Below are 14,602 nucleotides of genomic sequence, written 5' to 3' on the forward strand. Positions count from 1 at the left end.
ACAGACAGGAACACTCCAGGTCAATAACAGCAGACACAGACAGGGACACTCCAGGTCAATAACAGCAGGCACAGACAGGAACACTCCAGGTCAATAACAGGAGGCACAGACAGGGACACTCCAGGTCAATAACAGTAGGCACAGACAGGGACACTCCAGGTCAATAAGAGCAGACAACGACAGGGACACTCCAGGTCAATAAGAGCAGACAACAGACAGGGACACTTCAGGTCAATAACAGTAGGCACAGACAGGGACACTCCAGGTCAATAACAGGACGCACAGACAGGGACACTCCAGGTCAATAACAGTAGTCACAGACAGGGACACTACAGGTCAATAACAGCAGGCACAAACAGGGACACTCCAGGTCAATAACAGAAGGCACAGACAGGAACACTCCAGGTCAATAACAGCAGACACAGACAGGGACACTCCAGGTCAATAACAGCAGGCACAGACAGGAACACTCCAGGTCAATAACAGGAGGCACAGACAGGGACACTCCAGGTCAATAACAGCAGGCACAGACAGGAACACTCCAGGTCAATAACAGCAGGCACAGACAGGGACACTCCAGGTCAATAACAGCAGGTACAGACAGGGACACTCCAGGTCAATAACATGAGGCACAGACAGGGACACTCCAGGTCAATAACAGCAGGCACAGACAGGGACATTCCAGGTCAATAACAGCAGACACAGACAGGGACACTCCAGGTCAATAACAGCAGGCACAGACAGGGACACTCCAGGTCAATAACAGCAGGCACAGACAGGGACACTCCAGGTCAATAACAGAAGGCACAGACAGGAACACTCCAGGTCAATAACAGCAGACACAGACAGGGACACTCCAGGTCAATAACAGCAGACACAGACAGGGACACTCCAGGTCAATAACAGCAGGCACAGAAAGGAACACTCCAGGTCAATAATAGCAGGCACAGACAGGAACACTCCAGGTCAATAACAGGAGGCACAGACAGGGACACTCCAGGTCAATAACAGCAGGCACAGACAGGAACACTCCAGGTCAATAACAGCAGGCACAGACAGGAACACTCCAGGTCAATAACAGCAGGCACAGACAGGGACACTCCAGGTCAATAACAGCAGGCACAGACAGGGACACTCCAGGTCAATAACAGCAGACACAGACAGGAACACTCCAGGTCAATAATAGCAGGCACAGACAGGGACATTCCAGGTCAATAACAGCAGACACAGAGAGGGACATTCCAGGTCAATAACAGCAGACACAGACAGGGACACTCCAGGTCAATAACAACAGGCACAGACAGGGAAACTCCAGGTCAATAACAGCAGGCACAGACAGGGACACTCCAGGTCAATAACAGCAGGCACAGACAGGAACACTCCAGGTCAATAACAGCAGACACAGACAGGAACACTCCAGGTCAATAACAGTAGGCACAGACAGGGACACTTCAGGTCAATAACAGTAGGCACAGACAGGGACACTCCAGGTCAATAACAGGAGGCACAGACAGGGACACTCCAGGTCAATAACAGCAGACACAGACAGGGACACTCCAGGTCAATAACAATCACATCTGTGACTTTCTTCTATAGCTGGATATGTATATTAAGTAAGCCAAGTGAATCTTCTTTCACAGCTGAATATAATAGTATACTGGAATAGTAAAATAGTAGCTATCTGACCTTCAGGTGAGTATACCAGTTTGTAGCCCACCACTCTGGAGGGTGCTGCGTCCCAGGACACCCTGAAGCGAGTGTACCACTCATCTGACACTCTCAGATTCTGAGGTCCTAGCATGCCAACTGTGGGGAAGAAAATACAGACCGTCAAAACCTATTAAAAACATATTACAACATTTTTAACATTAATATCACAGCCATGCAGTCCCAAGCTACGACTTTACTTTGATTTGGTGTAAATGAGGAAATTAGATTGCGTATTGGGCAGCTCTAGTGTGAGATCTAACATTGGAGGACAGCTAGTTCAAAGGTTTCTGGTATTCACAGGCAGACTGAACTGAAGCCATGTTTCTGATATCCAGGACAATAATCACTGGCTGAGTTTATAAAACTCCTGTACTGTGAATGTGTCTGTGTGTGACTGTAACTTACAGTATGTGTCTGCGAGCAACTGTGTTTGTGGAGAACCTTGTGCGTCTGTTTGTCTATCATGTTGAATAGTGGACCAAGCGTAGAATGTGCTAGCGTACCTGTATGCCCGTCTCCATCCATATCTCCCCCTGGTCCGTCAGGGTATATGGCCTGCACGTTGATCTTATAGGGAGTGTCTGCATCCAGATTGGGCAGGATGACGGTATTTCTGTTCCCAGGAACCATGGTCTACAGGACACACAGGCAAAACATTGTATTACTGTTCATTAATACTATTCAACAGGTACTTCAAACAGAGGAGAAATAAGGATCCTGACAACCTCCCCACATTGCGCCTTGGGCCACACTCTAATTCATGCTGTAGACTCATCAAGATGGTGTTTGATGAGGGTATCATCAGAAATAGTAGCAATATAGGTGCTTACGTGCTCCTCGATGGGGTCTCCAGTGGTGGGGGCGTAGGTAATCTTATACTGCTGCACAGGTCCCTCAGCATGTTCCCATGCCACGGTCAGAGAGCTGGTGGTGGCATCATACACACGCATGTTCCTAGGGCCACTGCGGGGAACTGCAGGGATTATAAAGAAGTGAGCACAATATCAAGCATATACAGTGCCTTGCGAAAGTATTCGGCCCCCTTGAATTTTGCGACCTTTTGCCACATTTCCGGCTTCAAACATAAAGATATAAAACTGTATTTTTTTGTGAAGAATCAACAACAAGTGGGACACAATCATGAAGTGGAACGACATTTATTGGATATTTCAAACTTTTTTAACAAATCAAAAACTGAAAAATTGGGTGTGCAAAATTATTCAGCCCCCTTAAGTTAATACTTTGTAGCGCCACCTTTTGCTGCGATTACAGCTGTAAGTCGCTTGGGGTATGTCTCTATCAGTTTTGCACATCGAGAGACTGACATTTTTTCCCATTCCTCCTTGCAAAACAGCTCGAGCTCAGTGAGGTTGGATGGAGAGCATTTGTGAACAGCAGTTTTCAGTTCTTTCCACAGATTCTCGATTGGATTCAGGTCTGGACTTTGACTTGGCCATTCTAACACCTGGATATGTTTATTTTTGAACCATTCCATTGTAGATTTTGCTTTATGTTTTGGATCATTGTCTTGTTGGAAGACAAATCTCCATCCCAGTCTCAGGTCTTTTGCAGACTCCATCAGGTTTTCTTCCAGAATGGTCCTGTATTTGGCTCCATCCATCTTCCCATCAATTTTAACCATCTTCCCTGTCCCTGCTGAAGAAAAGCAGGCCCAAACCATGATGCTGCCACCACCATGTTTGACAGTGGGGATGGTGTGTTCAGCTGTGTTGCTTTTACGCCAAACATAACGTTTTGCATTGTTGCCAAAAAGTTCCATTTTGGTTTCATCTGACCAGAGCACCTTCTTCCACATGTTTGGTGTGTCTCCCAGGTGGCTTGTGGCAAACTTTAAATGACACTTTTTATGGATATCTTTAAGAAATGGCTTTCTTCTTGCCACTCTTCCATAAAGGCCAGATTTGTGCAATATACGACTGATTGTTGTCCTATGGACAGAGTCTCCCACCTCAGCTGTAGATCTTTGCAGTTCATCCAGAGTGATCATGGGCCTCTTGGCTGCATCTCTGATCAGTCTTCTCCTTGTATGAGCTGAAAGTTTAGAGGGATGGCCAGGTCTTGGTAGATTTGCAGTGGTCTGATACTCCTTCCATTTCAATATTATCGCTTGCACAGTGCTCCTTGGGATGTTTAAAGCTTGGGAAATCTTTTTGTATCCAAATCCAGCTTTAAACTTCTTCACAACAGTATCTCGGACCTGCCTGGTGTGTTCCTTGTTCTTCATGATGCTCTCTGCGCTTTTAACGGACCTCTGAGACTATCACAGTGCAGGTGCATTTATACGGAGACTTGATTACACACAGGTGGATTGTATTTATCATCATTAGTCATTTAGGTCAACATTGGATCATTCAGAGATCCTCACTGAACTTCTGGAGAGAGTTTGCTGCACTGAAAGTAAAGGGGCTGAATAATTTTGCACGCCCAATTTTTCAGTTTTTGATTTCTTAAAAAGGTTTGAAATATCCAATAAATGTCGTTCCACTTCATGATTGTGTCCCACTTGTTGTTGATTCTTCACAAAAAAATACAGTTTTATATCTTTATGTTTGAAGCCTGAAATGTGGCAAAAGGTCGCAAAGTTCAAGGGGGCCGAATACTTTCGCAAGGCACTGTACTTGGATGTGGATAAACATGTAAAGGCAATAAGGATCTTATATATGATAGATATTATATACTGGATCTTACGTGTTGTGCCCTTGTCTTCAGCTGGCGGTCCTTCCCCGTTGGCATAGATGGCGACCACTCCCACGTTGTAAGGCGTGTCCGGGACCAGCTGCTCCAGCAGAGTGGTGGTGGAGGTCCCAGGAACCAGGATCTGACCAGAGGGGATAGAGACACAGAGGTCAGCACTGAAAGACCAATCACAGTCTACAGCATGCAGCATGCATTACAGTGGGTTGGATTCAATCAGACTACAACTCTCGCACCCACACGTTTGATTCTCAAAACTAGAGAAATTATGATGAAGACAAGCATTAATAGTAATAACAAGGATAGCTGTAACCGTCAACATTATTCTACATCAATTAGGCTAGCCTACACTGACACATCCAGATGGGGGAGAAGAGTCCTGTCTGAAAAGTGTATCAGCTGTAGGGGGAAAACAACAATCATGCTGTAATGCTGTTTGTCCCATGGTCCTGGCAGCTCTGACACTCACTATGACCCCCCAGTCTGACAACCTGACAGCTGTTTCAGTGTGACACCTCTATCAACTCGTTCTCACCTCACCTCACTCAACAACCACTTGTGTTGACACTTCTCAGTGCTCAGTGACTGGGGGAACACAAGTATGAATTTTATGTCAATGATGTATGGCCCCTCCAGACAGTCAGGACAATAACACACTGAGTAACTAACGTAATGTGTTGGCAGTTGCTTACAGCAGCCTGGCTCCTCTGCTCTCTCCTCTCTGACTGGTGCTTATCTCTGTGTCTGTGTTCTCCCATACCAGACCCCACTTGTCTGTCTCTTGTTAACATTATCAAAGGTTATCAGCCTCTACCCTGATCTTCTCCTCTACCTGCCTTGTCCTGGTATCACATACAGTACAAAATATACAGGAGTCCACCCACCTGGCATTTGGTTTCCCTCTCTTTCTTTGACCTCAAACACCATTGTTTTGTGTTCAATGTGTGTATCTCTATCTCTGATGGGACTGTTTTTGACGACTGTCATCGAACCTTTGCGTCGGTCATCGCTTTGGAGGGTTTAATAGCAAAATGTTCTTCTCAAGGAGTAAACCCAATATGACAAGGCTGCTTTCCTAATATAGTAGTGCATACACCAAACCTCCCTGTGTTAAATGTGATGGTGCATCGTGACACTGGCCACATGGCTGCTGACGTGGAAAGCTGGCCCTGGCATTGGAAAAGCCCAGCCCAAGTCAATCATAATATTCCCACAGAAACACAATGTTGTGACTTTAAAAGAACAAAGAGAGTACTTCTTGCTATCAATAAAATGGAACAGCATCACTCTTCAAAGACCTGTTAAGTCAAAACAGGGTCTCAATGTCTCAATGCTTCTCACAGATGTGGCTGTTTGTGCAATGTCAAGTAGCAGTTTATTAGTTGTTTGTGACCTCCTTTAAAACTCCAGATGTGGGCACCGTCAAGCCAGATAAGGAGGGGAAAAAGCCCAGACAGCTTCCTGTTTTAATTAATGAACATGAAAATGTGGCCTTAAACCAGGAATAGACTGTTAAATAAGAACCCCCACCAGAGAGACAGTCGATGTGGAGCACAAACAGGTTGATGTTGTTCCGTTCTGTTCCTTTACAAAGAGCTGTAGTGATGGAAATCTGTAAATGGACCGAAGTGTTCCACTCGGCCACCCCTGCAAATACCCCAAGTCACTGGACATTAACATTTGACCTTCGACCTGGGGCGGGGTTAATCAGACACCCTATGGGTCTCCCTGGTGGTGACTCACCGACTCGGAGGGCTTGGCGCCGCTCAGGGGGGCGTAGACGACCCTGTACTGCACGACCTTGCCTGAGGCGGGATCCCAGCGCACATTCAGGGTGTTGGTGGTGGGGCCGAAGACCTGGATGTTCCTCACGGGGGTACGCTCCACTGTGGGGAGAGAGAGGGATGGAGGGAGGAGGAGGAGGAGGGAGTGGGAGAGAGAGAGAGAGAGAGAGAGAGGAAGAAAGGGAGATATGGGGAAAAAAGAGAGTGGGGGTGGGTGGGAAGAGAACAGCAGCTGAAAAAATGTATTAGAGAGTCCAACTAAATTATTGGTGGCTGAATCAGACACTAGGGAATGTTCACCTTGAAGCCATCAAAGCATTCACTGGGTCTATGTACAATACATACTAGTTGACTAGTATGATGTTTCCAGTATTTGTACCACTCAGCATTGTACCCTCATAAAGACAGAGTGGGAAGTACATGGGGAGCTTCTTTTCTTAGAGACCAGAACTATTGGCCAGAAATAAGTAACAAAAGTCCTGGGCTTCACCCTGAAAGCACAGCATCAATGGATAGTCCACATCAAGATCAATATTTTTTTTATCACAAATTGATAAAATATGACTAAAGCCCAATTTAGATTTGATTAGCAACATTTGAAGAAACATAGATTTTGTTGAAATTGAAGAAGCAATATGTAGAGTCCTATAATTCTGACAGAGATCAAAAGCTTGAAAGATATCATTGATCGGTGTCCCTGGGGGTATATTCTGATGGATTTAAGGATAGACAGAAGACAATTAGGCTATGGCTTTGGGGTAATCAGGGTACCAGTAACAGTAATGACATAAAGTGACTTTTGATAAACATAGCCAGTCTAGAGAAGGCTGATGAATGGAAAGTGAAAAAATACTCTCAATTCATTCTCTTCCCTCCAGTTTTTTCCATGGGAGGAGCAAATTACTCACGTCATGCTATCCCCCCAGCCGTGCTACCACAACCACTACCAGTCATTACACCCCATAAACGGACCCCATTACCTTAAGGCTGGAGACATCACTAGTGTTGCCAACACAGAGGAATTCCTTCCTGTGCAATCATCCCACTAAAGACTGAGTCATACTGAGTGGAGGCTCAGCCTTATAATTGTGGAAGAAACTGGAAGAGGGATGGTCTGTTCAAAATGGATGGAAACCAGCTAATAAATAGTAGAGTCTACAGTGAATCATACTATCTAGCATGGCATTGGACATTTTAGCTGTAAACAGATGACAACCAAAAACATGTTAGATCTTTTTGGCATTGCCCCCAGAAATAAAAGGGGTTTGCTTAATTTAGTAGGAAAATTCCACTACAATAAGACTGGGACATATTTTGGGCTTATTACAAGAGTTTACTGGCAGAAGGAGTAAGCAAGCCAACACACTTGACCAGAGAGTGCATGCTCTACAGAAATGCCAGGTCTCAAAGAATGACCAAACAAAAACCCAAATCATTATCATATATTGTAGCCTTTAGCACACTGCACAATCTTCTCCTCAGGAAATGCTGTACCAAGAATGGTAGAAATATAACCATTTTATATTGTACACAGGCTCTTTCATTAAATTGACCATGGTAGGTCATGACAATAGCCATGAGAAAAGGGTTGTTGAGGCAGGTCATCTATACTAGATAATGTGAACCATCCTACCAGTAAACCTGTACGTGGACTCACGTGTCTTGCCGTTCTCAGACATGCGTTTGCCCTCTCCAGGGGGGTAGAGAGGGACCACAGTGACAGTGTAGAGGGTGTCAGACATCAGGTTCTTCAGCACAGTGTTGGTGGTGCTACCAGACACCTGGGCCTGTAGATTCAACCACACAACAGGACTGAGTCACAAAGCTACACAGAGGTGATCTGTCTATATGAAATTTGGAAAAACGTCATAAAACACGATTAAACAGAGAGAGAAAAGGTCTGGTAAAGGAGTAGTATTTTGCAAGTATGTCTGAGTGAATCTGTGAAGTATCAGTGTATTGGTGTTTGTATTTTGCAGCATTAGATAATAGATGTGATAATGAAAGAGTATGCATGCCATAGTGAGATTCAGTAGTGATTGGTAAGAGGTGGCCCAGCCTACCACTTCCTCAGCTCCTCCAGCGGTGGGCACATAGTAGATCTTGTACTGGCGCACATTGCCCTCGGCGGCCACCCATTGGACATTCAGGGTGCTGGTGGTAGGGTCAGTGACCTGGAGCCTCCGCACTCCACCCAGAGGCTCTGCAGAGAGAGAAGAAAGGAGGTCTTAGGATTCATACTATGTTAAATGACAACAATGAGCTACAGATGTTAAAATGTAAGTAGAGGTACAGAAGTGGCAAGTGGTAGGCGTAAAATCTATGTTTTACAAACACAGTATTTAGGGCATCTTTAACATCAGCATCTAGGTAACAAATGTAGCCCTGGTTCCCTGGTGAAGCTGAGAGGACAAAAGGAAACATGATGTAATCATGAAGGCCTTAGCGTGGCCACAGTTACAGTAGGTCACTCACTGGTTTTTCCGTTGCCAGAGATGTCCTTGCTCTCCCCATTGCTGTAGATGGCTGACACGGTGATGGAGTAGGGAGTGTCGGGGGTCAGCTTGGGAAGCAGCACCGTGTTCTTCTTCCCTCCAATCTGCGTCTGTTGGGGAATGAAGACAGATTGAAATGACTGGGAGAGAAGACGGAAGGACCCTCACTTTGCTCACCTGGTCCATGATCACACTCAAGGCCTAAGGGTCGACTCATTTCGCAATTATTGGATCAACTCTAAATTCTTGTAATATTCCCTTCAGATTACAAATGCGTCAAATAGTCCATTCAATGTGGCCTCAGAAGAGATGACATGGGAAAAACAGTTGTATTTTCTTATTGGATGTGGATGTCTCCAGCTTCTCTCCCTTGACAGTTTATGTCAGTGTCAGAGACTTGATGGAAAGAATGCAGGTTGAGAAATACCAGACTGTTAAAAAAAATTGTGGAGGATGCATCGAGCATTTTTGCTCTTTGCTATTGTAGTGAGCAAGATCTAAGGTAAAGCTGTACTCTACTGGCCCTAACAGTGGGATGGGTTGTTTTAAGAGGTATGATTGATGAATTTACTGCATTGTTTTTGACCAAGGAGATGCTGTATTAAAAGGAACGATGTTGCGTTGCATCGCCTCACAGAGACGGCTGACTGAGTAAACCCTGTGTGTGTGTGCGTGTGAGTTTTCTAGTTTTTTTCTTGTCCTCCACAGAGTAAGTTAACCACTGACAGCATGCCTGATGAAAACGTATCATCAGTGTCTCCCATTTCCTACGCAGACTTTTTGTCACAAATGAATCAAAGCGGGGCCACTTGAGCTCTCCATACTTGTTGAAAATCTGTCAATGAACCAAAAACACTTGGCTAAGCTTGGCTCATTAGCTTCCAGCTTTCCAACAATGCCTCAATGTTTAGCGTGTGATATCATCACTGCAACCGAGGGACGGACAGCCACTGAACAGAACTGGGTTCTCTCCTCTAATTAAAAAAGGGAAAACATTTCATCCATTCTGCATGGGAATGGAAACTCTGAATGGACAAATAACTCACATAGCACTAGCTACCCTTGACTCCAATATGGTAGGCCTATCACTTCACAGACAAGACTGATGAGAGAGTGAAATTCTCTAACTGCTTCCTTCCATTTACTGGATCTCTCTCTGTGTGCCTCCACATCATGCAAACTCTAAGCGCCTAAACATCTGGCCTGAGGAAAAAAGCCTTTCTGTCTAAACTACTATCCAGCTCTATAGAGTGGAGCAGCAGCGATGCCAGACAGCTTGAAGGACTCTGTAAACACTGTCTGCAGTCAACGACCCCCTTGGTACCACACTCCCTGTCCTGTTACATAAACACACACACACATACACATACACCCTCAACCCTGCTGGGCCCAGACATTCCATCTCTGCCCCCCCTTCTCCTCCATCTCTCCACACTGATAACCCCAACTCCCCTGGGGCTCTGGCCAAGGTCCCTGACCACCACGTGTTTCTAAAATGCTTCAAAGCTGGGACCGAGAGACTGAAAAACATATTCTATATCAAGGCCACCCAACTGTTAAATAGCCATCACTAGTTGGCCTCCACTCAGTATCTTGCCCTGAATTTACAGTAGTCACTGTCACTAACCGGCTACCACCCGATTACTCAACCCTGCACCTTAGAGGCTGCTGCCCTACGTACATAGACATGGAACACTGGTCACTTTAATAATGTTTACATAATGTTTTATCCATTTCGTATGTATATACTGTATTCAAGTCAAGGCCATCCCTTTCAACTATTGCTGTACATATACTATTCTATCCTACGTATTCTTCAGATATACTACATATTCTATCCACATACTGTCCATAATGTCTATACATCCCATCACATATATATATATATATATATATATATATACACTCCGGACCCCGACATTGCTCGCCTTATATATTTTTTACATTCTTGCATTGTAATTTCAGAAAATGTCCATACTATATCTGGTGCTAATAATGGAATGATAGTGTTTCACAGTATTCCTTACCCGCCAGTGTTGTGATTGGCTGTGATATTCATCTATCTATTGTCAAACTGGGGAAGCTGTTCTGACTTTGTGGCTGTGTTATCTAGTGAAAATCTCGCTGTCATTTCCTGGTTGGTGAAATTCTACATTGTTCACTCAATTTAGGTTTATGTGAGAAAACAAGAATCATTGTAACATCTAAATCACTCTGAAATATATTTTCAATAACAAAAAATATCATTTTTACAGCTGTTTGAAGCTGGTGGACCAAAACGAAGCTGGTGGAGATGCCGCTCCGGAAGGAGAAATCAATAGGCGAATATGACAGCCAATCACAACACGGCGGTTAAGTAATACTGTAAAATATTAACCTTCCACTATTAGCGGTAGATATATTATGTACATTTTCAGAAATTATAATGCAACAATTGCTGTGTGTTATAGCTTTAAATTGTGTCATATGAACATTCTGGTGGGAGCTATTATCTTCCCATCACACAAACAAAGTGCCTCTGTGTCATGCTACAAGGACTCCCTTCCTTATCCTTTCATCATCCAGAGGACGGTTAGGATTAAAAACTGATGTTAGCCCTATGAACAGCTTGGAATTGTGATGCCCTAAGCTGACCCATGTGGCTACTGGCTGGTCCTGGTTTTACCGACTGGGTCTTGCCCCCGGCGGTGGGGACGTATGTGATCTTGTAGTTCTGGACACGACCAGGGGCGTGGTCCCACTTGACGGTCAGAGTGATGGTGGTGGCGTTGAACACCTGCAGGTTCTGGGGAGGCCCTGTGGGTGCTGGGCACGAACACAACATCATAAACAACAACATAAACTCCAACGTAAACACACATCCAATCAACACAGATCACCTAACTTCTGGATGGTGACACTTTGATAAAAATATTATTATTATCTCTATGAGTGCTGTATGTATTTCTGTTTGATTACAACAAATTAACTTACCAGGGGTGAAAATAACCTTGGACACTGCAGAGGGAAACAGAAATATAATATATATATAATATATAGCTCCTAATATGTATTTATTGTAATGCATTAGATTAGATAATTAACTTCTCTTACATGTTCTCTGGCTGCCCAGCAGGTCCTCACTCTCAGACTCGTCAGGGTAGATGGCGGTGACGGACACGTCATACATAGTGTCTGGTTGCAGCTTTTCCAACACGTTACTGGTCTCATCACTGTTCAGTATGGACTGGGAGACACAACACAACAGGGCTTATAGACTGGGAGACACAACACAACAGGGCTTATAGACTGGTAGACACAACAGGGCTTATAGACTGGGAGACACAACCGGGCTAATAGACTGGGAGACACAACACAACAGGGCTTATAGACTGGGAGACACAACAGGGTTTATGGACTGGGAGAAACAACACAACAGAGCTTATAGTCTGGGAGACACAACAGGGCTTATGGACTGGGAGAAACAACACAACAGGGCTTATAGACTGGGAGACACCAGGGCTTATAGACTTGGAGACACAAAGGGGCTTATAGACTGGGAGGCACAACACAACAGGGCTTATAGACTGGGAGACACAACACAACAGGGCTTATAGACTGGGAGACACAACACAACAGGGCTTATGGACTGGGAGACACAACACAACAGGGCTTATAGACTGGGAGACACAACACACCAGGGCTTATAGACTGGGAGGCACAACACAACAGGGCTTATAGACTGGGAGACACCAGGGCTTATAGACTTGGAGACACAAAGGGGCTTATAGACTGGGAGGCACAACACAACAGGGCTTATAGACTGGGAGACACAACACAACAGGGCTTATAGACTGGGAGACACAACACAACAGGGCTTATGGACTGGGAGACACAACACAACAGGGCTTATAGACTGGGAGACACAACACACCAGGGCTTATGGACTGGGAGACACAACACAACATGGCTTATAGACTGGGAGACAAAACACAACAGGGCTTATAGACTGGGAGACACAACACAACAGGGCTTATAGACTGGGAGACACGACACAACAGAGATTATAGACTGGTAGACACAACAGGGCTTATAGACTGGGAGACACAGCACAACAGGGCTTATACACTGGGAAACACAGCACAACAGGGCTTATAGACTGGGAGACACGACACAACAGAGTTTATAGACTGGTAGACACAACAGGGCTTATAGACTGGGAGACAAAACAGGGTTTATGGACTTGGAGAAACAACACAACAGGGATTATAGACTGGGAGACACAACACAACAGGGCTTATAGACTGGGAGACACAACACAACAGAGTTTATGGACTGGGAGACACAACAGGGCTTATAGACTGGGAGAAACAGCACAACAGGGCTTATAGACTGGGAGAAACAACACAACAGAGCTTATAGACTGGGAGACAAGGCACAACAGGGCTTATAGACTGGGAGACACATCACAACAGGGCTTATAGACTGGGAGACAAAACACAACAGGGCTTATAGACTGGGAGACACAACACAACAGGGCTTATAGACTGGGAGACACGACACAACAGAGCTTATAGACTGGTAGACACAACAGGGCTTATAGACTGGGAGACACAGCACAACAGGGCTTATAGACTGGGAGACACAGCACAACAGGGCTTATAGACTGGGAGACACGACACAACAGAGTTTATAGAGTGGTAGACACAACAGGGCTTATAGACTGGGAGACATAACAGGGCTTATAGACTGGGAGACACAGCACAACAGGGCTTATAGACTGGGAGACACAACACAACAGAGTTTATGGACTGGGAGACACAACAGGGCTTATAGACTGGGAGAAACAGCACAACAGGGCTTATAGACTGGGAGAAACAACACAACAGAGCTTATAGACTGGGAGACAAGGCACAACAGGGCTTATAGACTGGGAGACACATCACAACAGGGCTTATAGACTGGGAGACACAACACAACAGAGTTTATAGACTGGTAGACACAACAGGGCTTATAGACTGGGAGACACAACAGGGCTTATAGACTGGGAGACACAGCACAACAGGGCTTATAGACTGGGAGACACGACACAACAGAGTTTATAGACTGGTAGACACAACAGGGCTTATAGACTGGGAGACACAACAGGGCTTATAGACTGGGAGACACAGCACAACAGGGCTTATAGACTGGGAGACACAACCCAACAGGGCTTATCGACTGGGAGACACAACACAACATGGCTTATAGACTGGGAGACAAAACAGGGTTTATGGACTTGGAGAAACAACACAACGGGGATTATAGACTGGGAGAAACAACACAACAGAGATTATAGACTGGGAGACACAACAGGGCTAATAGACTGGGAGACACAACACAACAGGGCTTATAGACTGGGAGACACAACACAACAGGGCTTATAGACTGGGAGACACAACAGGGTTTATGGACTGGGAGAAACAACACAACATAGCTTATAGTCTAGGAGACACAACAGGGCTAATAGACTGGGAGACACAACACAACAGGCCTTATAGACTGGGAGACACAACACAACAGGGCTTATAGACTGGGAGACACGACACAACAGAGTTTATAGACTGGTAGACACAACAGGGCTTATAGATTGGGAGACACAACACAACAGAGCTTATAGTCTGGGAGACACAACAGGGCTAATAGACTGGGAGACACAACACAACAGGGCTTATAGTCTGGGAGACACAACAGGGCTAATAGACTGGGAGACACAACACAACAGGGCTTATAGACTGGGAGACACAACACAACAGAGCTTATAGACTGGAAGACACAACAGGGTTTATGGACTGGGAGAAACAACACAACAGAGCTTATAGACTGGGACACAAGGCACAACAGGGCTTATAGACTGGGAGACACATCACAACAGGGCTT

At 45.2% G+C, this 14,602-nt stretch overlaps 1 protein-coding gene across 2 annotated transcripts in view; it reads right to left on the reverse strand.

The window, feature by feature from the left end:
* LOC110498058 (collagen alpha-1(XII) chain) overlaps window positions 1-14,602 on the reverse strand; it is an 89,598-nt gene that overhangs the window by 26,775 nt on the left and 48,221 nt on the right. For both annotated transcript variants that reach the window (XM_036954995.2, XM_036954993.2), the window contains 11 exons: window positions 11,798-11,930; window positions 11,678-11,701; window positions 11,370-11,509; window positions 8,685-8,814; window positions 8,273-8,412; window positions 7,867-7,996; window positions 6,169-6,311; window positions 4,420-4,549; window positions 2,541-2,683; window positions 2,214-2,343; window positions 1,687-1,806 (listed from right to left, as the gene is read on the reverse strand). In XM_036954995.2, coding sequence (XP_036810890.1) covers window positions 1,687-1,806; window positions 2,214-2,343; window positions 2,541-2,683; window positions 4,420-4,549; window positions 6,169-6,311; window positions 7,867-7,996; window positions 8,273-8,412; window positions 8,685-8,814; window positions 11,370-11,509; window positions 11,678-11,701; window positions 11,798-11,930 — 1,363 coding nt within the window. The remainder of the gene's footprint in view (window positions 1-1,686; window positions 1,807-2,213; window positions 2,344-2,540; window positions 2,684-4,419; window positions 4,550-6,168; window positions 6,312-7,866; window positions 7,997-8,272; window positions 8,413-8,684; window positions 8,815-11,369; window positions 11,510-11,677; window positions 11,702-11,797; window positions 11,931-14,602) is intronic.

The sequence above is a fragment of the Oncorhynchus mykiss genome, chromosome 19 (genome assembly GCF_057628025.1).
Source record: "Oncorhynchus mykiss isolate SJ-2025 chromosome 19, ASM5762802v1, whole genome shotgun sequence".
Lineage (NCBI taxonomy): Eukaryota > Metazoa > Chordata > Actinopteri > Salmoniformes > Salmonidae > Oncorhynchus > Oncorhynchus mykiss.